The 22,942-nt window shown below is 37.6% G+C and overlaps 1 protein-coding gene across 13 annotated transcripts in view; it reads right to left on the minus strand.

The window, feature by feature from the left end:
* LOC131432572 (RNA-binding protein Pasilla) overlaps positions 1-22,942 on the minus strand; it is a 187,381-nt gene that overhangs the window by 28,252 nt on the left and 136,187 nt on the right. For all 13 annotated transcript variants that reach the window (XM_058598926.1, XM_058598974.1, XM_058598986.1 and 10 more), the window contains one exon: positions 696-893. In XM_058598926.1, the coding sequence (XP_058454909.1) occupies positions 696-893 (198 nt within the window). The remainder of the gene's footprint in view (positions 1-695; positions 894-22,942) is intronic.

Here is a 22,942-nt window from a genome sequence, read left to right on the forward strand (position 1 = left end):
GGCAATGAAATTCGAACTGCAACTCAGTAGGCGGCTGTCCCGAAAAAAAATGTGTATTCGAAGAATGTATGTTCGAAACACGCACAGCCTTCTTCGATTCTACTGTTGTTTGTTTGGTTTGATTTTTCTTTCCGAAGGATACCGGACACGGATGGTTAAACACAGATTCAACATTGATTCCGTTAATGAAGAAGACAGCGGTAAAAACAATAAAGTTACACAGATAAATGATCGCGATGAGCAGATGTGAATGCTACATGAAAGCTGATCGTCCGATGGAAAAAAGGCGCGGGTACATTTTTTTTTTGAGTTAAGTTTTGTGAATGTTTTTTTTTTTGTTCTTGCTTTTGTTTGTCAACGAGTAGGTAATTAGTTATAAAATGAAGGTGGTATTCTGTTTGAAATATTCTGTTTTACGAATACTGAAGAGAGAGAGATAGAGTTAATGAACGAAACACTAACAGATAATCGTAGACAGAGACAGGTCAAGTGGTCCGTTAATAACTAAAACGAGAAGATAGTTAACAAAATTAAGTCGGGATTCGGTGGACGAAGAAGATTTTGAAACATTTGATAGAAAGTTTAAAATAGTAGGGAAATTGTTTAATCGAAGGTTAAAGCTTCTATCGCAGTCGCCAGTAGTTTTTGTTTTTTTTTTGGTTTGCCGAAATGTGGTGGATTCAAAAAATTCTTACCCGGATAGAAGTCATGTGCCTTGGACATTTTCACCCGCGCTCCAGCATCCTTCTGCAGGGAGGCAATAGTTTCGCCTCCCTTGCCGATGATGGCTCCGGCGGCCACCGACGGGACCAGCGTTTTGAAGTGATAATTGTCACCGCCTCCGACTGCCGTGCCGCCATTGGTTGTGGTCGTAGTGGTTGTGGTTCCGGTTGCTGTTGGGAAAGAGTGAGTGAGAGAGAGAAAAACAGAACAGATTAGAATGCGATATTCTTTTAGACTTACACTTTTAATTTGGAAGTACGTTACAGCACAGCAAACCCTTTTTTGCAAATATCAAATGTCTTTACCCGACGAATGATGGATGGAGATGGGTGTATAGCTGTGAACGAGTGTAAGTGCCACTTGCGATTTGAAGCCTCACGCGATATACAGGAAAAATAACCATGTCTTGTGTTTTGTTTCCGAAATACATGGAACGATAAAGAATTTCGAACGATTTGTATACTAAATTCAGTGCCCCAAATATGGACATGAAAAAGGATGTAAATTTACAAAATATGTCTTCTGTGTAGACAAGATTTAAAATAGAGCTACACCAATATCTTAAACAGAGTACATTGGAGATGGTCGGAAAAGCAATTTCTTAAATTTCAGTGCTTTAAGCAGTTCAAAATGAACACAAAGTTCACACTGTGTTCAAATTCTGCGACGGCCAGTCACATAAATTGAGTGAATTTTGCGTCTGCTTAGCGGATCAAATTGAACTGCTGGGCGGAGATGGCGGTTTAATTTGAACTTCTTTAAGCACTGATGAGCCTAAGGCGAAACGCGAAAAATCGAAACAAAATATGTACTAAAAAAACCCTAAATGTTCAATTTGTCAAACCAAAAAATAAATAATAAAAATAATAAAAACAAAAACGTTTACCCATACTTGACCCGAACTTGAAAACAACAATTTCTTATTTCTTCGCGTTTCGCCTTCGGCTCGTCAGTGCTTAAAGCAGTTAAAACTGAACTGACATCTCGTGCCTAGCAGTTCAACTTAAACCGTTAAGCAGACGCAAAGTTTGCACTACTTATGCAACCCTCAATTTCTAAATCCCGAACCCGATAAAAATTTATTTCTTAATCCCGAACCCGATAAAAAAAATATTAACCTTACCCAAAAAAAATTGGTTCTTTAACCGAGCCTGTAAAGTTCATTTTTCGGGACGAGTATCGGGTTGGAAGAGCCAAAACGAGACAAATTCACTTGGTTGAGTTCATGTCAACCGAAACGCGTCGTAGGTCCGCTCCAGATACCCGCAGAAGGCTTCTTTAGCGTCATCGGGTTGCGCTTCATGCGGGCAGCGAACGATGATGATGCTATAATTGAAGAAACGGCCTTTCATCTTGAATACGTACATCCTATGACCAGTGCTGTAAAACTTCATTCAATTCAATTGAAACTGAATGTGGAACACATTGACGATCTCTCTAATGCAGTAAACTTCACTCTCTGACACACACAATGTTTGCTGACGGCCCGAACGGGCAGCATTCAGTCATCACTCGTTTCTCTTCAATCGAGGCTTAGTTTAACCACCGTCAGTTGATCTCTTGAAGTAACAAAATATCTCTTTCAATAGTGTGAGAGCGGCCTTCAAATGAGGTTCATGTAAACATTCGAATTGGTTCAAGATAATAGATGAAAGACTAATCAGATAGCTGAAATATCAATCACAGAATACACATAACTTAATTGTTTCCTCCTTAAGTTTTCATTTTTAACACTTTACTCCATTTATAATTCTATTCGATCGAAATTGCTTACTACCAAGAGCGAAGACTATGAAGCAGCTAGACTACTTGGCACTTGAAACTGAGCAAGCAAAACTTCGAATGACTAGGTACGATTATTCAACTGACGATGAATGCTGGGAGCTTCACTTGGAATTGGCAGCATAAGTCAAATGAATTAGAAGGGATATGCTGACGGTCAGTGGCCATAAATTTCATTTTCATCTAATATTATTCGATCGAAAATGAAATTTTACCGCACTGCCTATGACTGATTCAATTGCCACTCAATAACGCGCTGATGCATCTTGTCATGCACGTTCCAAGAACACTGGATGTACTACTACAGCTCCGACAGAAGTGAGATGTTCTATACTATGCTTTTCTACACCTTGTATCTCGTCCAACAAAGTTCATGAGTTTGGAGTTCATCATGCAGTATTCGATTGCTCCCCGGAAATTTTCGTCAAAGTCGCCTATTGTTCCGTTCCGAAGATCAACAAAGTTTGGAAAGTCTTAAAAATCTCAAAATTCCTAAATGTCTCGAAAGCTCGTAAACGTCTTACAAGTCTCAAGAGTCCAAAGATTCTTTGAGTTTTCGTAAACTTACTAGTCTTACCAGTGTTAAAAAACGAAAAGTTTGAATGCTTCAAAGTACGAATTTAGTTTTATAGTCTTAAAATTCTAGAAAAGTCTTAAGAATCTCTAAACTCCTGAAATAGTATTTAGTATTCAAAGTCTTGCTAATGTTAAAAATCTTTTCAAAATCTTAAGTCTTAAAAGTTTTGAAAGTCTCCAAGATCTTAAAATTCAAAGTCATAAGTACTAAGCTTGTTGAAAGTATTACAGTTTTCAAAAATCTTAGACTATTGAAGTCTCACAGCGCTTGCAAGTTTTAATTGTTCTGACTAGTGTTAAAAGTCTTTCTAATATCTTAGGTCTTATAGTTCTGAAAGTCTTCAAAATCCTAGAATTTTAATAACCCGGAATTTCTTAAAATTATCAAAAGTTCAAACAATCTTACACTATTAAAGTTTTCAAGCGCTTGCAAGTCTTAAAAGTCTTCATAGTCCTTCTAGTGTTAAATGTCCTAAAAATCTTAAAAATTTTGCATTTTTTTCGGGAAAAGTAATTTATAAAATTTTCATAAAATGTTAAAAGTCATAAATGTTTCAAATATCCTGAAGGCCTCGGAAGTCAAAAGTTCTAAAAGTATTGAAAATCAAAAAAATTCTCAACGCTGAAAGATCGCTAAATTCGTTAAAAATTTTAAAAGTCTCAAATCTTGAAAGTCTTTAGTCTTGAGAATGTCAGGGCTCAAAGTCCTCAAAATATTGAAAGTCTTAAAAATCCGAAGATATCCGAAAAGTAAGTCTTAAAAGTTCCAAAAGTTTGCAGTTTCGTACGTTCAATTTATGCAAAAACCTTCGAAGTCGTACTAGTATTAAAAATCTTAGAAGCTCATAGTATTGAAGTCCAAAAATGTCCTAAAAGTCTTAAACGACCTAAAAATCTTAGTTCTCAAAAGTCGAAAGTGTCATAAAAATTTCAAAAATCTTAAATCGTGAAACTGTTAAGTCCTGAAGATTTAGAATGTTTTTTAAAGCTTTTAGTCTTAATAATCTTAAAAGTTTCACTAATGTTAAAAGTCCCAAATGTTTCAAAAATCCGTAGAATCTTACGTGTCTTAACAATAATAAAATTTTGATGAAGTCTTGAATGTGACAATCGTGACAATCTTAGAATTCTTAGAAGTTCTCTAAGTACTATAGGTCTTGAAAATCTTAAAAGTCTTAAGTGTAAATAGTCCTCAACAAAGTTCTTAAAGTCTTATTTTTTTAAGTCTTGAAGGTCTTAAAATTCTTGGAAGTCTTTGAAGTTTTCTAAAGTCTTAAAATTTCGAAAGTCTTGAAAGTTCTGAATGTCTTGACAGTTTTAGAATTCTTCAAAGTTCTTTAAATCCTTTAAGTGTTTAAAGTCTTACTGGTGTCGAAAGTATTAAAAGTCCTAAAACTTAGTATAACTCCGTAATGCTTCAAAATTCTTGTGAGTCTTACAAGTTTTCAAAATCCTGAAAGTATCAAAAGTTTCAAAAATCTTTGGTCTTAATAATCTTAAAAGTCTTCAAAGTATAACTAAAGTAAAAAGTCCTGATATCTGGAAACAAATTAAATGTTCTAAAAGTCTTGTGGCTTGAATTTTAAATAAAGTCTCGAAGTCCTGAAAGTCTTAACAATATTAAAATTCTTGAAATTTTTAGAACCTACAGGTCTGAAATGTTTTAAAAGTCTTATGTCTAAATCGTCTTCTACAAAGTTTTTGAAAGTCTTAAAATTTTGAAGGTCTCGAAAGTCTCGACAATCTTAAAATTATTAAAAATTCCATAAGTCCTATAGGTCTTGAAAAATTTTAAACGTCTTGAGTCTAAATAGTCTTCAAAGTCTTACTGGAGTAGAATGTATTAAAAGTCTTAAAATTTTGTAAAACTCCTCAAAGCTTTGAAATACTTGTGAATCTTAAAAGTCTTCAAAGTCCTGAAGGTCTTGAAATTCTTAAAATTTTCAAGTAACTTTAGTCCTAAAGCCTTCAAAGTATACTAAAGTTTAAAGTCCTACTAGTTTTAATAGTGTGGAATTTAAAAACACTTTTGAAATTCTGAGGATCTTAAAAGTACTAATAACCTTTAGTCTTAATAATCTTAAAAGATTTTTCCAGTGTTAAGAATCCTAAGGGCACCAATAGTCCTTAAATTCTTTATAGTCTTGAAAGTCTCAAAATTCAAAGAGTCTTGAAAGTTTTGAACGTCTTAAACGCCATGGAGGTCTTGATAATCTTAGAAAAATAAAAAAATAAAAAATAAATAAATCGCGTTGCAGCAGCTCTAGCCAACTCATCAGCAAACTTACTTACAGTAATATAAGAATGCCCGAAACCGCATAAGAAGAAAATAGCATTTTAAATCTTGAGAACCAAGGATGGCTTTTATCGTATCAAAAAACGCTCACTGGCAACTCTTCACACGATTGAATCAGTGCCATCAAAGAGAGACGGATATCATCGCAACAACAAAAGCCCGGCATGGCTCATTTAACATAGAATCGACACCAGTGCGAGAGCGAATTTCTCTAGATGACATTTCTGAGAATCAAAGGTTAGCACGCTGCTGTGGGGATCCTCTCTGAAGCAACAAACGGTCGCTTATTCTCGTTTCGCGATCCGATTCTATACAGGCAGTTGATAATTGCGATAGAATCATTTTACTATTGCCGCTTATTCTAACTATGTGCATATAATACTTTGTATAAGTTGTGTCTATGAAAATGTCTGTGAATACTCCATACAAGGGTTTTGAAATATTGCAACCTAGTATGAGAATCATCAAGTTGAATCATCGATTCAATTTTCTGCGATAATTGTCAACTTGCGATTCTCTCTTGGGAAATTCCATCCAGCAACGATCATTATCAGACTGTATTTTTTTTTAAGGACGTGAAATACTTAGAGTATGAAGTGGAGCGAAGAAATGTAGCATAATTCTCTCACGGTTCATGCATTGAGAGACTCGAGTTCTTGTGGAATCTTCTACCGGATTGAAAATGTTGTATACAATATAAATAGCAATATGGCAGCTTCTGTCAAATTATCGGCAATCACCAACACTGTTGAGAACATTAATTTGAGTTCGACATGCGATTCGAGTCAAGTTCCGTTGAAATAATAAACAAATTCGTTTACCTTACATTCTCTGTTGAAGTGCCGATTGTACAGTACAGTACAGTATCTACCAAGTGAATGAGACTGCTCTAGCCTCATTTCACGACAGTAGACACCATCACACCACTAGGTGGACTGAGAATAAGTTTTCTTGTATGTTTTAGCGGACACGAAAAAAAATTGTCTGCTACCGTTGTAAAATAATACGATGTACCACGCTGTTGATCCGGAAATTGTCTCGAAAGTTCATTCCACTGTCATAAAAAATCGAAAAATGAAGTTACGAAAAAGAGCTGATTTTAAAAGAAAACTTATTCACAACTTGAACTTTTGCAGCACTTGAATATGAAAGAATTGTTCGAAACCGGGTGCCACGGCTGATCTATCACAACTTACAATCGCATTCACCATATGCGCCAAATTTAGTCCTCAGCGACTGTTTTCAATGAAAGTGGTGTAGAAGTTTTGGTACGTCGTTTGAACAATTGTGTTGCTCTTCAAGGCGAGGTACAATCTTTTTCGATTGATACAGAATGCTCGAACTGATTTTCGAACTGATCGTCGAAATTGTGTTCTACCTGTGCTAATTATATGATCACGCTGTTCAGTAACAGTTGCTTTCAATCGCTCGATAATCGATGATCATTTGAGTGATATTTCAAATACAGCGAAGAAACCGTGTAACGATTGATCAATCCCCAGCATATTAAGGTCATAATTAGTTGCACGATTGATGTGCTAATTAGATGTCCATCGGAAACCTTCATTCGCTTCGAAACGTAACAAACGTAACAAAAACTGAAGTCTAATTTCCACAATAGTAGAGGATAAGATGAACCGAACGAACACAAACAATCACCGTTTAGGGCCTGATGTCATGACATGTAACATACAATCGGTCCGCTCGGTTGGTTGGTTGGTTAAATGAATATGACCTCCCTTTTCCCATTGGCACAAATGACACAGCTCATAAGTTCACGTGACTAGACCTGCTCAGTGGGGTCCATCCGAGTGTCACTAATATTTTATTTATTGCGACAATCTCTGCGTCTAACTGGCAACTGGTGGCCTTTTCGTACTGTCCCCGGTTGCATTGCGTGCGTGGAATTGATTGGAACTGAAATCGACCGTTTTGCTTCAACCGACCGAGCAGCTGCGTGATGTGCGTTTGTTTCTTTCAAAAAAATAAAAATTATTCGTCATCGTTTTCTTTGCGTGTACACGCTCTAAAGCTTAAAAGCCAAGCCTACTACTTCGCGATGCGTCGAAAGGTGACTTTTTCCCACACACACACACAGCCTCCGATTTCATAATATTTGAAACGTTTATTGTTGTTGTTGGTTTACCAAACAATCAGATGAAAGTGAAACGCAAACGTTTCCGATCTTCTCGCCATTAGCCTGAACATATAGAGATTGCGCAGCGTAAGTGTGGGTGGAAATGCGGCTTACCGTTTCAATTTCACTGGATTCGTGTCGAGCGCAACCAACCCACAGGCGGGTAGTGCTTCCAGTTCAAATGTTGTACTTGTTTTGGCAATTGGCGTCGAAAAAACAGTAATTTTCTACCTCATAACGGGAGTACCAACAAAAAAAAAGTTCAATAAAGTAGGCGACATTCCAAACTTTTTTTCTTGTTATCGTTCGTTTCTGACGAAACGAAAAGTAGGCCAAGGTTTACATAGTTTCCCATTATTTGCCATCGCGATTATTCATTTTCTCGACAAGTAGACCTAAGGAGGTTATGTCTATTGCATTCAGCATTGAGTAACTGCAAAATAACCGCTGCATGTGTTTTCAGTTCACTTTCGTAGCTCGTTCGAAACAGTCATTAACTGTTTACAGCTCGAATTGTTCGAAACAACAGGTAGTACTGCGTGGAATGAAAAGTCCCAGGCCACTCACAAAAAAGATGTGAATTGTTTCGAACCGTGTATACTTTTGTTGAGAACAAATGGCCTCTCGCTGATTGAGACGAGCAAAGTTTGAGGCAGATCCACTTTTTATCGAAAAATTGTGTTCAGCGACGAAACTCATTTCTTGAAATTGAATGCAATACGTCAACAAGCAAAATTGTCGCATTTGGAGTGAAGACAAGCTAGAAGCACTGCAAGAGCTACCAATGCATCCCAAAAAAGTCACTGTTTGGTGTAGATTTTAGGCCGGTGACATCATCGGGCCGTACTTCTACAAAGACTAACAATGGGCGAAACGTTACTCTGAAAGGCGAGCGCTACCTGATTGACGGTGTTTTTTTACCCAAAATAGAAGAACTGGACATACCTGATATGTGGTTTTCAATAAGACGGTGCAACATCCCACACGGCACGCGAAACAATTACCAAATTGTGAGCCGCCACGTTTTGGGCCGCCTAGATCGTGTGATTCAACGCCTTTGGACTATTTCTTGTTAAGGCTCATGTCTTCAAGGATAAACAAGCAACAATTGACGCACGTGAAGCCAATTTTGAAGCATTTATTCGTGAAACACCGGCCGATATCTATCGGCTGAAAAATTCGTATCGTTTCTATGAGAGGGCGCCACTAGAATTAAATCCATACCATTTTCAGTTAGTACCAACCTTCAAAAGATACGTGTATAGATTTGACAGCTGTCTGATTATTGGTTTGTGAGATATTGCATTTTGAGTGAAGCTACTTTTGTTATTATGAAAAAAATGGAAAAAAAGGAATTTCGTGTGTTGATGAAACACTACTTTTTGATGAAAAAAAGTGCCGCCGATACCAAAAAATGGCTTGATGAGTGTTATCCAGACTCTGCACCGGGCGAAGCAACAATTCGTAAGAGGTTTGCAAAATTTCGTGCTGGTCATATGAGCACCGAAGACGATGAACGCAGTGGACGTCCAAAAGAGGCTGTTACCGATGAAAACGTGAAAAAAATCCACAAAATGATTTTCAATGACCGTAAAGTGAAGTTGATCGAGATAGCTGACATCCTAAAGATATCAAAGGAACGTGTTGAACAAATTATTCACGAATATTTGGATATGAGAAAGCTTTGTGCAAAATGGGTGCCCCGTGAGCTCACAATCGATCAAAAACAACAACGAATTGATGATTCTGAGCAGTGTTTGGAGCTGTTATATCGAAATAAAACCGATTTTTTCCGTCGATATATAACAATGGACGAAACATGGCTCCATCACTTCACTCCGGAGTCCAATCGACAGTCAGCTGAGTGGACTGCACGCGATGAACCGAACCCAAAGCGTGGAAAGACTCAATAATCGGCCGGTAAGGTTATGGCGTCTGTATTTTGGGATTCGCATGGTATAATTTTCATCGACTACCTTGAAAAGGGAAAAACCATCAACCGTGACTGTTATATAGCGTTATTAGAGCGTTTGAAGGACGAAATTTAAAAAAAAACGGCCTCATTTGAAGAAGAAAAAAGTTTTGTTTTATCAAGACAATGCACCGTGTCACAAGTCGATGAAAACCATGCTGAAATTGAACGAATTGGGCTTCGAATTGCTCCCTCATCCACCGTATTCTCCAGATTTGGCCCCCAGTGACTTTTTCCTGTTCTCAGACCTCAAGAGAATGCTCGCTGGTAAAAAATTTAGAAGCAATGAAGAGGTAATCGCTGAAACTGAGGCCTATTTTGAGGCAAAGGACAAATCGTACTGCAAAAAATGGTATCGAAAAGTTGGAAGATCGCTATAATCGCTGTATCGCCTCTGATGGCAATTATGTTGAATAATAAAAACGAATTTTGGCAAAAAAATGTGTGTTTCTATTAAACGATACGAACTTTTCAGCCGAACTGTTATATTCTAAAATTTTAGTTGAAACAGTTTTGCAAATAGCGAAGCTCGAAACTCAACTCACGTTTGTTCTCACGTTTGCGCACGAGTTCAAAACACGATCGCGAAACTTGTACTTGCACTGCGCTTGTGTAAAAACTTGAGTACGATTTAGTGTGTACAAACCTAACCATTGGAGGCAGTGTTCAAACGAGTGCAAAAACTTTCGTGCGTACTCGTGAAGATTGGAGCAAAAAAAAACATCCGCCCTTTTGAAAACTCAGTCTTGAATCGATTTGGTCTGTGTCAATCCGTGCAAAACAAATGATTTTCCATTCTGAAACCGTGTGCAGTTTTATCCGAATCGGAGTATGTTAACTTTCTGATCGTTTTTGCTAAACTTCGAATGCGGCCAATCCTAAGAGTGGACGCCATTTCCACAAATAAAACGTGTTTATTTTGTAGGATGAAATCTGATGTGTTCAGCAGGTCGTTAATTTTGAGCGGAGTGGAAGCTATAAAATAATGGGAAGATGAATTTCGATAGATTTATGCTCTGTGATAGATGATAGATCACCACTAACTAACGCCTGTTGGTGGTGATGTTATCGTGACGGACAATCTCCGATTGGGGGCCGCGATGATGACGGGACAAAACGACGGGTTCCCCTGGTGCGGCGGAAAGAATCAATCAAACTGTGCCATAAACCATCATTGCGCTTTCAGTATTGGTGCTTGCTCATCGACCGCAGGATTGACGGCTGGTTTTGACCGCTCGCAACACAACGCTTCAGCGGAGAAGAAGGCAGAAAAAACACCGGCTGCTGCTAAGTGACTTACGCGACGGGTTGATGGTTAAATACACACGCTGTAATAATCAACATGTTCGGAATTTGACACACAGTTTGTGGAGTTTTGTGACGAAATAACTCCATTCCGTGCTCTCATTGGCTGTGACAGCGAACAAATCATCACACCCTTCAAGTAGGCCCTGATTTCGATTCGCTCCTGACAGCCGGATGTGCGCAACCGTTCGTTCAGGATCAACGAACCGCAACCGGTGTAAATTTATGCTAATCGCCCAATGGAATGCAAAACTCGAGGTCGCGGGGTCATCAAAATACGCGGTCCGTTTTCGGAAACGGTGTGGGCGCCAGTCGACGTTCGCTCGTCGGATCCGGGAGTGAATCCTTTTTCGCGCCATTACTTTTGCTCGGTTCGGCTAAGGCAGAGCAAAGGGCAGCTAGCAAACAAGTTTTCAGGTTACGACGAAAATGGCGATGTTTGCAAACTCGAAAACCATTTGGCACTCGTTCCATTTGGAAAATATGGTCTGTGGAAGCTGTGAGCCAAAAGAAAAAAAAAACCGGGCATAAACATCGTTCGATAGGAAACTTCGAACAACGCATCGTCAACAAGATCATCCCAACAGGAATTAGAAGAAAATAACAAATAACAGGAATGGCGAAATTGTAATGATGCAATGAGTCGGATAACAGGTCATTCGGTCAATTAAAATTGAAAGCATGTTGGGTAAAGACACGTGAGAAGAAAATGGTTTGCTCTTAAAAAGGACAATGTCGTTATAATGATTATTTTCTGGCAGATAACCTAATTCTCATCAGAAACCCCTATTTTGGAACAACGACAAAAACTTTGATCCGATAATATTCCACCAAATTGTCATTCGATAAGGGTTCATTTCATTTACCGTTTTTCCCAGGGTAGCGTCCGACGTACCCCCGTTTTCGTTCTAATTACATTATATTTTTAAACCAGGTTAACTCAGCTCAGAGTTGCATTTTTCCAGCTAGTTTAGCAGGAACTTAAACTCCACGCGGGCACCACCGAGAGAAGAAAATCCAATTAAAAGTTTTCGTTTGCAAACCGGTGACACGCTACCGGGTTTTTCGTATTTGTTGAGCGCGCGTAATACCGCGCCTGAAAGTAGACAACCACCGGCAAGAAGGAAATTGTCTCCCTCCTTCGGTTTGATGGCCGTTGAACAGTGAAATGACAGGAAAGAGGGATCACAATCCACGTAAGCTGTTGTGGTGGTTGTCATGGTGAATTATAGCGCCGCAAATTTCTTCGGATCTTTTTGACGCTTTGAATTTCGTGAAAATAATTGGAAACCTAACGAATTTGTCATACGGGTTTGCTCGGGTTTGTGAGATAATACAAAAATCTCATCAATCGGTATTGTTTCCCAACCAGACACGTTTCACAGGAAACCCACGGGAAAATTTTTTTTTTCATTCGAGAAGCACCCAGCAGAAGTTTCCTGCTTGTAGAAAGCAGCATGCTGCTTGATTTCTGGTAAATGTCAGAACTAAAAGATATTTTAAAATAAAAATTTAAAATTTTTCAATTTGGCAGTACTCCAACTATGAATTCCATCATTCTACAATTCTCTGCACCGATAGCTAGCAGAAAGCCAACAAATCGAAAACCGGAATGTCGGATCGGATGTCTCATGATTCATAACAAAAAAAAAAGCAAACACTACCGAGTGTAATTCGAAGCGGACGCCTGCGAAGAGGACGATAACAACTCGAGTGAAAACCAAACTCGATTATGACTCAAGCGCACGGCGGTCAACCAAGTCCGACCTCAGAACAAATTGGCTCAAATGGCACGTTCTCCTTGATATTTGGAGATTTGTGCCTTAAAAAGTTCGACGTCCGACCTCAGGCTGGACCCGTTCGTGTACGATCGAAAACCAATGAGTCATTTTCAGTTTTACAACAGAAAAAAAAATCCAATCACTGATTGAATAGCGAATACTTTTGTGGTGAGAGAAGCTTTCCCGGTTCTCGGAGCTGCTCACAAAAAAAATAGTATTTTATAACCCAAGAAAATTTATCATATCTCACCAGTGAACGGAAGGATAGGTATAGGATTTGATTTAAAAAAAAATGGGAAAATTGATGAATTCTTTATTGGAATCGATAGAACGATCAATATAATTTATAGTTTGAAGATGATTTCATGCCCAAGATCCATTTTTTTCACACACTTTCTAGCATATCGGCCGTCTTCAATATTAGCTTCCAGGGCGTCAATCGTTGCTGGTTTATCCTTGTAGACATGAGCCTTAACGTGGCTCCACAAGAAATATTCCAAAGACGTTAAACCACGCGATCTAGGTGGCCCAAAACGTGAGATAAACTGTTCTTCGAAGGCGGCTCACAATTTGGTCCTTATTTAGCGTACCGTGTGGGATGTGGCACCGTCTTGTTAATTCTTCCATTTTGGGTAAATAAATCGTCTATCATCACACGGTAGCGCTCGCCATTCACAGTAACGTTCCGCCCATCATCGCCTTTGAAGAAGTACGACCTTTGCCAGCCAGCCCATTCATGACCGAATTATAGACCAAACTGAACAAGTTTGACAATGACAAAAGCAAAGTCTTGGCATTACATTCCTTATGTGGAATTTGGCCTTTCTGTTTCAACAGACTTCGCAGCCGATTCTTAGTGTACAGAATCATTGCATGGCTAGTACTATGGATCCTACTGACACTAAGAACCCTTCCAGGTCGGGGCTCGAACATACGACAACTGGCTTGTAAGACCAGCGTCCTAACATATGCATTGAACCGCCAACCCGGGACGATGACACAAGACACGATTTACGCGTGATCTATCAAGAACTGTGTTGCCAAAAAGATACCAGCAACAAAATCACCCTTCACGAGACCTAAAAATTGAAATAATTTAGAACTCATCTTTAAAGAATGCTTAGATTAGGAGGATATGAGTCTTCATTCACGTAACTGCTCAAAATTTAGATCATTAAATATAAATTGTAATTTCCGGTTTGAAGTTTATTTTGACTGATTTTTCCGGTACTTTTGAAACTAAATGGAGCTCAAAACTGTTCTAATTAGTAGGTCATGTTAATTGTTGGCCGTTCGAACCGATTTCGACTATATCGGTAACCGGAGTCCGATTCCGAAAATACCAGAAATACTACAAATGCTTATTTAGCCTAACCGCGCTATTTGAAACCTTCACTTGGATGTAATCGAACAATCATATTTTATTTTTATACAATTTACAGAAAACGAAGTTAAACATATAATAAGCTTAGACGAAACAATAAAATCACCGATACACCAAAAAAGCTCACGCACTTGTGTACAACTCTTTGCACAGGATTGTAGTAAAGCTGGGTACAAGCCCGTGTACAAGTTTGAATTGAACCTGCGTACCTGAAGTTGCACACAAAATCAACGTGGTGTATATTTTCTCGTGGTAGTTTGCAAACTAAAAATAGTACAAAAAATAGTATTCAAGAAGAAGCTGTAGGAAATTGATTGCACACTAAAAAAAATATACACTGAAAAATGAGCCGAATAATTTTTCAAGAGTTTACGAATTTCCCAACAAAACGTGTTCGCTCAGATTAGAATGAAACTTTCAGGACATGTAGACTTTATTCCTAAATTTCATTTTACATACTTTGGTTCTCCAAAAATTGACCTTGACTGTCTTCTTTTGTTTTTGTTTCGATTATAGAGGTCCCTTCTTCCCTTCTTCGAGCCACAAAAATTTTTTCACCGTAAAGCTTGCTTAAGATAGAATTGGAACAAAGACAATTGCCTGTATCTCAGTTACTTATTATTGAATTCAAGATCTTTTTTATACAAATGTAGCGTTTTCTTCATACTTTTAAGAAAAAATACGGTTAAAATTATTCGTCACGGTTTCGAAGGAATTCTCGAATTTTTCCTGTAACACGGCTCATTAGGCGGCGCACACCTTCTTCGTCCATCGTTTTAGCTATCTTATTCCACCAGGTCGTCATCTGATTGATGTCTTCGACAACCTTTCCCTTTGCCTTGAGTCATGATTGCCCAGTATTTCTCAATAGGCCGGAACTGGGTGGGTTAAGGTTTTTCGGAACAAACTGGACCCCTTTCTCTGCATACCATTCTTGGACGACTTTGCTGTAATGACAGCTTGCCAAATCTGGCCAAAACATTACGGGATGGTCGTGGGATCGAATGAACGGCAAAATTCGTTATTGGAGACACTCTTTTTGGTATAGTTTCGATGTCATTGTCTTATTTGTAACGAAAACTTTCGTTTTTCTTGCCACAGCTACAAATGCCCTGCCAAATCATAAATTTGATTGCAAATTTGTCGGCAAAAAGAAATTTAAATTTAGCAAGAACATCCCCCCGAGCCGTTGCCAAATAAAATTTTTGACCTGGGGTTTGCCCGAAGTCAGCCTTGACATAGGTCTCATCGTCCATCAGAAGACACCCGTCGAACTTGGCCAACACCTGGTCATATAGTTTCCGAGCACGAATTTTGACCACACTATTCTGTTTCATGGTCCGATATGGCTGTTTGCTAGCTCGGAGTCGAGTTTCCTCACGGTACTATGGCCAGCACCGAATATTCTGGTCAAATCACGGTCCGACAGATTAGGATTCCTCTTAATGTTCTTCAAAATTTTACCACGGAGTTTCCGGTCGACAGTTCCACTTCGACGATTGGCTTGAGGCTTCCGAATCGTCGTCAATGTTTCCTCATACCGTTTGATAACACGCCATACGGTATTTCTGGGCAATTTCAGCTGTTTAGATAGCCTAGATGCAGACCACAATGGATTTTCCAGATAACTGTGCACAATTTTTTCCCTTCTTTCGGCTTCCATGTTGATTCTTTACAAAGTACAGTCGGAATGTCAAAAATCATACGTGAAGCTGACAAAATTCCCGATACGTGGGAGCCAAGAACTTCCAAATCCGTCCACCAGGAGCGCCACAATATGAGCAAAAGTTTGTTCCAATTCTAAATTAAGCAAGCTTTATGTACGGGCTGCGTGAAAGACATCAAATTACCTAACACGCTACACCCGGCTCTGACTGGCTTAAACTGTTTAATCGATTTTTCTTCAAATTGGTTTTGTCAAAATTGACAAATTCTACAGAAAAAAGTGTTGTGTTAGCGATGTTTACAAAATCGGAGCAATTTTCCAATGAAAATATTGAACATAATAATGGAAGCGAAATTTCCTCCAATCAAAAGTGATATCTTTAAAAATTTGACTATAAAATTTTAAAATCGATTTTGTTCAGTGTAGGATTCGGGTAATTATTTTTTCAATATATTTTTTTGAAACAACACTTTTTGGTAGGATTTTTCATTTTTTCGACTATGACTAATTGAAAATAAATGCCAGAAAAAATTTGTCTCTTTTCAAAAGGCAGTCACGATAAATTTTAGAAAAAAAAGTACAAAGCATCATTTTGGGACAAAGCCTGAATGGCTAAAAAGGTTATTAAAATCTGAGCGTGCGAAATTGGTACACCGAAGAAAATAATCGATTTTCAAAATTGATTTGCAAACAAATATATTTCGTTCCAAGATAGGAGAGTATGTTCCCTTCGGACCGTTCATACATTGCAAGAAGGGAACCATCAATGAAAAAAATAAAAATAAATACTTTAAATTTTGAAAGTCGATTTCTTTCAGTGTAGGATTCGAGTAGACCAATTTCGCGTCAAATCGTATTCGGATTCAAAGAATTCGCTATTCATCACATGGTTACCTATGGAAAAATACTCTTGAAATTGACATTTTCACACTACGCACCCTATCTCCGGAACCGGAAGTTCGATCTGAATAGTAATCGGGATATTCTTATGTTAGCTGAAGACCTTTAAGTTGAATCAAAGATGGTAAAAATCGGTTGAGTCATTTTCGAAAAAAGTTACATGCATATTACTCTGTATTTTAGTTTAATTAATTTTTAGTTTGAAGGTTTACTTTTTGATTGATGTTTAGCTTTGAGTTATTAGTATTAGGTAATAATTGTTGTTTATTTGTTATTAGTTATTTGTCACTAATTATTTGTTTAGTCTTTAGTTTTTCGTTATTAATTATGTTATTAGTTTTCAGTTTTCAGCTTTCAACTTTTAGCGTTGAGTTTAAGATTTTACTTTTTAGTTGTATGCTTTTAGTTTTCAAATATTAGTTTCTAGTTTTAAGTTTTTAGCGATTAGTTTTTACCTTTCAGTTTTTTTTTATTTTTAGTCTTTGCTTCCAGTCTTTAGTTTTCAGTGTTTAGTTTTGTTTTCTAGCTTTTGGTTTCATGTTTTTTTTCTGTTTTTTTTTAATTTTAGTTATTAGTTTTTAGTATTTAGTATACAATATTCAGTTTATAGTACTTAGTATTAAGTTAATTTTAGGGTTTAGTTTTTGATGTTTAAAATTTAGTTAATTTTTAGGTTTAGTTTTTGGTTTTTACCTCAATTTATATTGATATTCAGATCTTAGTTTCAAATTATTAGTATTAGTTGAAAGTTATTATTTGTTATTAGTTTTTAGCATTTGGTTTTCAGCTTTTAGGTGTAGGTTTTTAGTTTTTATTTATTAGTTAATAATTTTTAGTTAGTTTTTCGTTGTTAGTTATTGGATATTAGTGATGTTATTAGTTTTGAGCTTTAGGTTTTAGATTTTAGTTTTCAATTAAGCTTTAGTTTCTAGTTTTAAGTTTTTAGGTGTTAGTTTTCAGTTTAGGTTCAAGTTTAGTTTTTAGATTTTTTTATTTTATTATTTATTAGGTTTCAGTATTAGGTCTATGATATTCAGTTTATAGTCTTCAGTTTTTAATTAATTTTGTACACACGAAACAGAAGTACCCTACAGAGAAATCTACTATCAAGATTTCGCCTAGTCTTTAGACTAATGTTGATTGATTACAACACATTAAAAGCGGAGAAAAATCAACAACCGCTTCCTTCCAGTAGCCTAAGCTATTTTTCGTTCATTTTTTATGTTTTCGATTGATGCGATAAGACGGTAGCGAAGCGATCTATTTACGTACTTCGTAACTTTGATTTACTTAGACCATATTCAGTAGTGTTCTAGATCTAGATGCATAATTTATGTCAGTTTTAAAATTTAAATCTGAATTTTATAATAAGAAAAAACTGGCAGCCCCAGCAGTGCTTTATTTGTGTTTCAAATATCTCGGTTGATTTTTCATTAGGGCTTATACGCAAGTGACAGTTTCTCTTTGTTTACTTTCTCTTCTATTAATTATCAAGCGGTTTCCACGTTTATCACTCAACTCTTTGCATAAAATGATACCCGAAACTTTCGACTTTCAAACAGAGTAGTGAAATCAAATTTTTAACCACATCACAATAATCGAAAGAGAGAGTGATTAAAGAGAAACTGTCACCTGCTTATACGCCCTAATAAAAAATCAACTGAGATATAGAAAAAATAGAACGGCAGCGTATGCCAGTTTGACATAGTGATGGGCAATATGGCTTTTTTTTTAATATCGGCAATATGGCTCATTTCAATGAGCGGCTCTGAACCGAACGCTCTTCTGTAAGAGCCGGTTCAATTGAACGGCTCATTGGCTCTTTTTCTATAAACGTCAATGTGGAGAAGCGGTTCGAGAGAATGAGTGTGAGAGCCACGGAAATGCATGAGCGGTATGGGCGATCTAAAATTGTGAGAGGTGTCCGTGTGCGAGGAAGCGGGATATTGAAATAAATAAGTTGAAATTCCATTTGGGAAAAAAATCTAATTTTCTTCTCCTATTACGACAGAAATCTTTGAAAATTCACTGCTGAATAAATGTTCCAATGTATTTTTGACAGCTTCATTAGAAAACATCATCGTTTAACCAACAACGCAAACAAATTTGGGCGTACACAGGCACACAGATTTTCCAAGTTGAAACGCAGATTTTAAGCGCTCGCCCATCACTAATATCGAGTGATCCTGAAATATGAAAGCAAAAATCAATTAGGATTATTACTAAAAACCTATTTCTTTTTTCTTACGAGGCGTTAAAGTGAATGGGAGTAACAATCCTCTAGATTCGTTTTTTGTATGTACCGCGGGATTGTTGAATATAAAAAGAAGGAAGAGAGAAATAAACAAGACACGCAGAGATGTCCATCTACTCTGTGTGACGAAGAGCAAGCAAAACTTCTCCCCTCGCACTGACAACTTCAACGAGAGCTCTTCCCTTTCACATATACACACCACTGTTGTATAAAGTGTGCACGCATCATGAGTGCGTTTGTTTATTTCCTTTTACCTCCTCCACTGAATCGCACCAAAGTGCTAGAGCAGAGCTAATAAATTCTCTGAGGTGAATGCAAATACTTTCACAGAGGTGTACACGCCGGTGAGCACTCTGGTGTATGGTTTGCGTAGAAAAAGTGTGGGACACGCAAAATCAGCAAAATAAAACAATTTATCGTTAAATTTTCGGTTTTCGTTGAAAATTTTTCATAGCAAGGCCAGATCTACTCTCTATTAATTGAATTTCACAGAAGTGTTCGCTCACCATCACGCGCCAGTGATCACTTGGGTGTATTTAGGCGAGAGCACGTGAGAACGATTCGTGCGAAGAGAATGTTATTCTCTCGCACCAGCTTCTTTCAACACAAGAACGCACTTAAAGTCTGTCTCTCTGGACACTGAGAAGAAGTGCGCTTTTCTCTTTGTGTGGAGCGGAGCAAATGTATCCGCAGTGTTCAATTGAAACCTACGCCCTGCTGTATCACTCTAGTGAAATGCCATGACGCGTACGGCGAGATAATGACGCAATTTCGCCTGGGCAATTTGGTAGCAGCCGCAGGCTTCTGTCGGTTGGCAGAATTTCTCACAAGCGGGTTAGTTTATCAAAAATATCAATATAGCCAAAACCGTCAAACTCAAACCATAGAGGGCATGTATTGAAATTGAATGAAAATTAAAGTCACTGTAATTTTAGAGGAAAAACCGATTACAAAGGGTGATCCGATAATTAGTGGGAAACTTCAAAACTTGCCTCTTTCCACTCATGGATGGAATTATTTTAGGTTTGCCCTAGGGCAGGATCAGACAACTGACATCTTTTTCCAGAAAAATATTTCTCCCCTTACTCCGGTTGCTACCTATTATAAATAATACATTCCTCGCGATCACAGTAGAGATAATTATTCATTCTGAAAAACTTCTCCCCTTATAACATGCGATTGTTTATCATTTGAAAACACTTAGACTAATGTTATATCAGTCAAAAATATAGCTCTGAATTATTTTTGATCAGATACTTGTTTTGAAACAGTTTAATATTTTTTTTTTCTAAAATGAATTTTGAATGATTAATTTTTGTAGCTTTCTTTACTTAAGTATCCAACATATTTAATTTGAGGAAAATACTAACAAACAGAAGTACCAAAAGATTTGGTTCTATTCTCAAGTACAACCAACGTGATCAATATTCTCGTCCATATAACCCTCGTATATTTTCCACATTGACAGAACTTGAAAAACAATTTGAACTTAAATCGAATTACAATTAAAAATTTTATATTATCATCAAACTACATTGTTACCGACGATACTGACAACACTTTTTCTACCTCCCTGCAGTAGTATTAATTTCAAAAACTTGTACTAGCTAATGTCAATTTCAACCAATCACGAGCTGGTCCGAAGTTGGCTCTTAAAATTTTTGAATCGATTGGTCAATATTTACTTGACTTATGTTTCCGGCCAGCTCAAAAATGCAGCACTTTCGCGGAAATGCTACTCCATTTTTTGGATACCAAAATAATTCCCCAAAAAAGTCCTTCTCTTTTTTTTCTACAGTGGTGTAACCCCTTAAGTGAAAACAATTTCGTGTGTTAATTTATCATCGTTTTTTATGAAAAAAAAATTGTACAAGCTTAGCAATAGCTTCAAAATTGCTATCAGAACTCAGATCCATCGAAGAGAACACTCCGGCAAACAACATAGAAGAAGGCCGTAAAAATATCAGTGTGTTTGAAATTATGCATGAATATTTGACCATGAGTAAGCTCTTTTCAAAGTGGGTGTCGCGGTTACTCACAGTCAAACAAAAACAACAACTTGTTGATGATTCAGAGCAATGTTTGGCCAAGTAATAGATATGTGACAATGGATGAAACATGGATCCATCACTTCAGCCAAAGATCAGGGAAAAACGATCTCATATGTCGAAGAAAAAACCACACCATTGAACGAATTTCACTTCGAATTGCTCCCTCATCCACGCGTATAGTCCAGATCTGGCCCCCAGTGAATACTGGCTATGTACTGATCTGAAGAAAAAAAAGCTCACCAGTAAGAAACTCAACTCAAATGAAGAAGTAATTGTCAAATCCTTCTACAAGCGCGGCCTCGAGAAGCTAAAGAAGCGTTGGAACGCGTGTATTGCATTGATGAATCAAATCGATTTTTGATAAAACTCAAAAGACTCAAAATGGCAATTCTGTTTTGGTCGCAAAGAATGCTCATGCCAAAATTGAATTATCATAAAAATCGTCATTCTCAGTTTAATCGTCCATACATTGTTTGGATGATAGTTATAAAAATCTATCGACTTTTCAAATGAATTTTGACACTACAAAAACTTCTCGTCAATCACCGAATAAGAAATAAACTACTGAAAAAAAAAAATCCAAAGTTATAGTGGGATATTTCATCTCGGTTCGGGATCCACGCTTCGGGGTCACACGAAGTTGTTAAAGTTGCTGGAATGTCAAAGACACCGATTCCGGAGAAACCGAAACATGAGCAAACAGTCGTCACCGAGATTACCGAGAATTGTGGCTTCGAGATCACGATGCCGATTAGAACGTCGTTGCACAGTAATGTAGGGAATACATTTTGCATCATCATGACGTATACTCATGCCTTGATAAGATTATATTAATTTTTTAATTATTTTGACTGAATGAGACTCAAAGAGAATAATTTTCGAATGAAAAAAAACATTTCTATGTGTAGATAATGATTGAGAATCTAACCAAAGTAGGCTAAGGTTGCAGTCAAAGTTTACGTTTCGATGCGATGCTCTGCTAACAACCGTCGTCTGTCACATTCACTCGGGCATGCTTAATTTGACGTGTTCACTTTGGGCAGCACCGCAAAATTGCATTCTGAATCACTGTCAAATTACCAGGTTAAAAATGATTCCGCATTTCAGGCAATCCGAAGGGGACATACAACTTAATTATTCAATTTCGGGTACCAAAGTTCAGTCCGTTCGCCTCACTCGAACGGACGGAGCCGATTTTGTTTTTAAATTTTTCAATGCAAAAAGAACGGCCTACTAGGTAGGTTGGTTGCAGTGCTAAAAGAATTAAACCTGAAACGCGAGTCGCAAATGCAACGAAGAAAATAAAACACTGTACAAAGAGCATCAACAACAAGTCGTAAAAGAAGGTGACAAAAGGCGTATACGGGGGAAAAAAATATAAATAAATCTTAATTTCGTTTCCACGCGCGCGGCCACCGCCGGCCCCACGCTAGGTAGCGGCGCGAACTCATGCTAGCCTGTAGAAAAAAAAAACACCGCAAATGGTGTTTCAGTCACAATTGCAACTCTAGTCCTACAAACACGTTAGTTAGTCTCGGTAGGCATGCAGTTGAAAAGTACTTGTGCTGCAGCAATTGTACGGTTATGAAGTGCGCTTTTTTTTGTCTCGCTCGATATCAACAAAGCCGCAGCACTTCGGGTGCCAAGCTTAATCGAACGAATGAAAACAACAGAAAGAGAAAAAAACTGAAATCAGCAGGTCGATCGAAACTTGTTGACCGTGACATCGTAAACTTGGCGGCTTGCGTCAGCGGAGACAAGATGCACCCGTTGCCCTTCTCTTCGTCTACTACTTTTTTTTTCGTTTTGTTTCACGAGCAGCTGTTCGGTGGAATGATCGATCAAACCGTTTGTTTTTTCTCTCTATCTCTCTTTTTGTCTTATCGGTACTTCTGTACTTAGATCGTTGCGCCGATATTGGCGGCCGACTTGGACCAATGGCGGCGGCATATCGGTTTAACACAATCTGCTACACGTTGCCAAAAACTACTTCATATCAAGTAGTTAACACAACGAACAATGATCCGGCGCCGGCCTACTTGATTGAATCAACTATTATATATTTTGTTTTGCGCATGGTGTTTTTCACTCATTTTAAATTGTTGTTTTTTGTTG

The sequence above is a fragment of the Malaya genurostris genome, chromosome 1 (genome assembly GCF_030247185.1).
Source record: "Malaya genurostris strain Urasoe2022 chromosome 1, Malgen_1.1, whole genome shotgun sequence".
Classification (NCBI taxonomy): domain Eukaryota; kingdom Metazoa; phylum Arthropoda; class Insecta; order Diptera; family Culicidae; genus Malaya; species Malaya genurostris.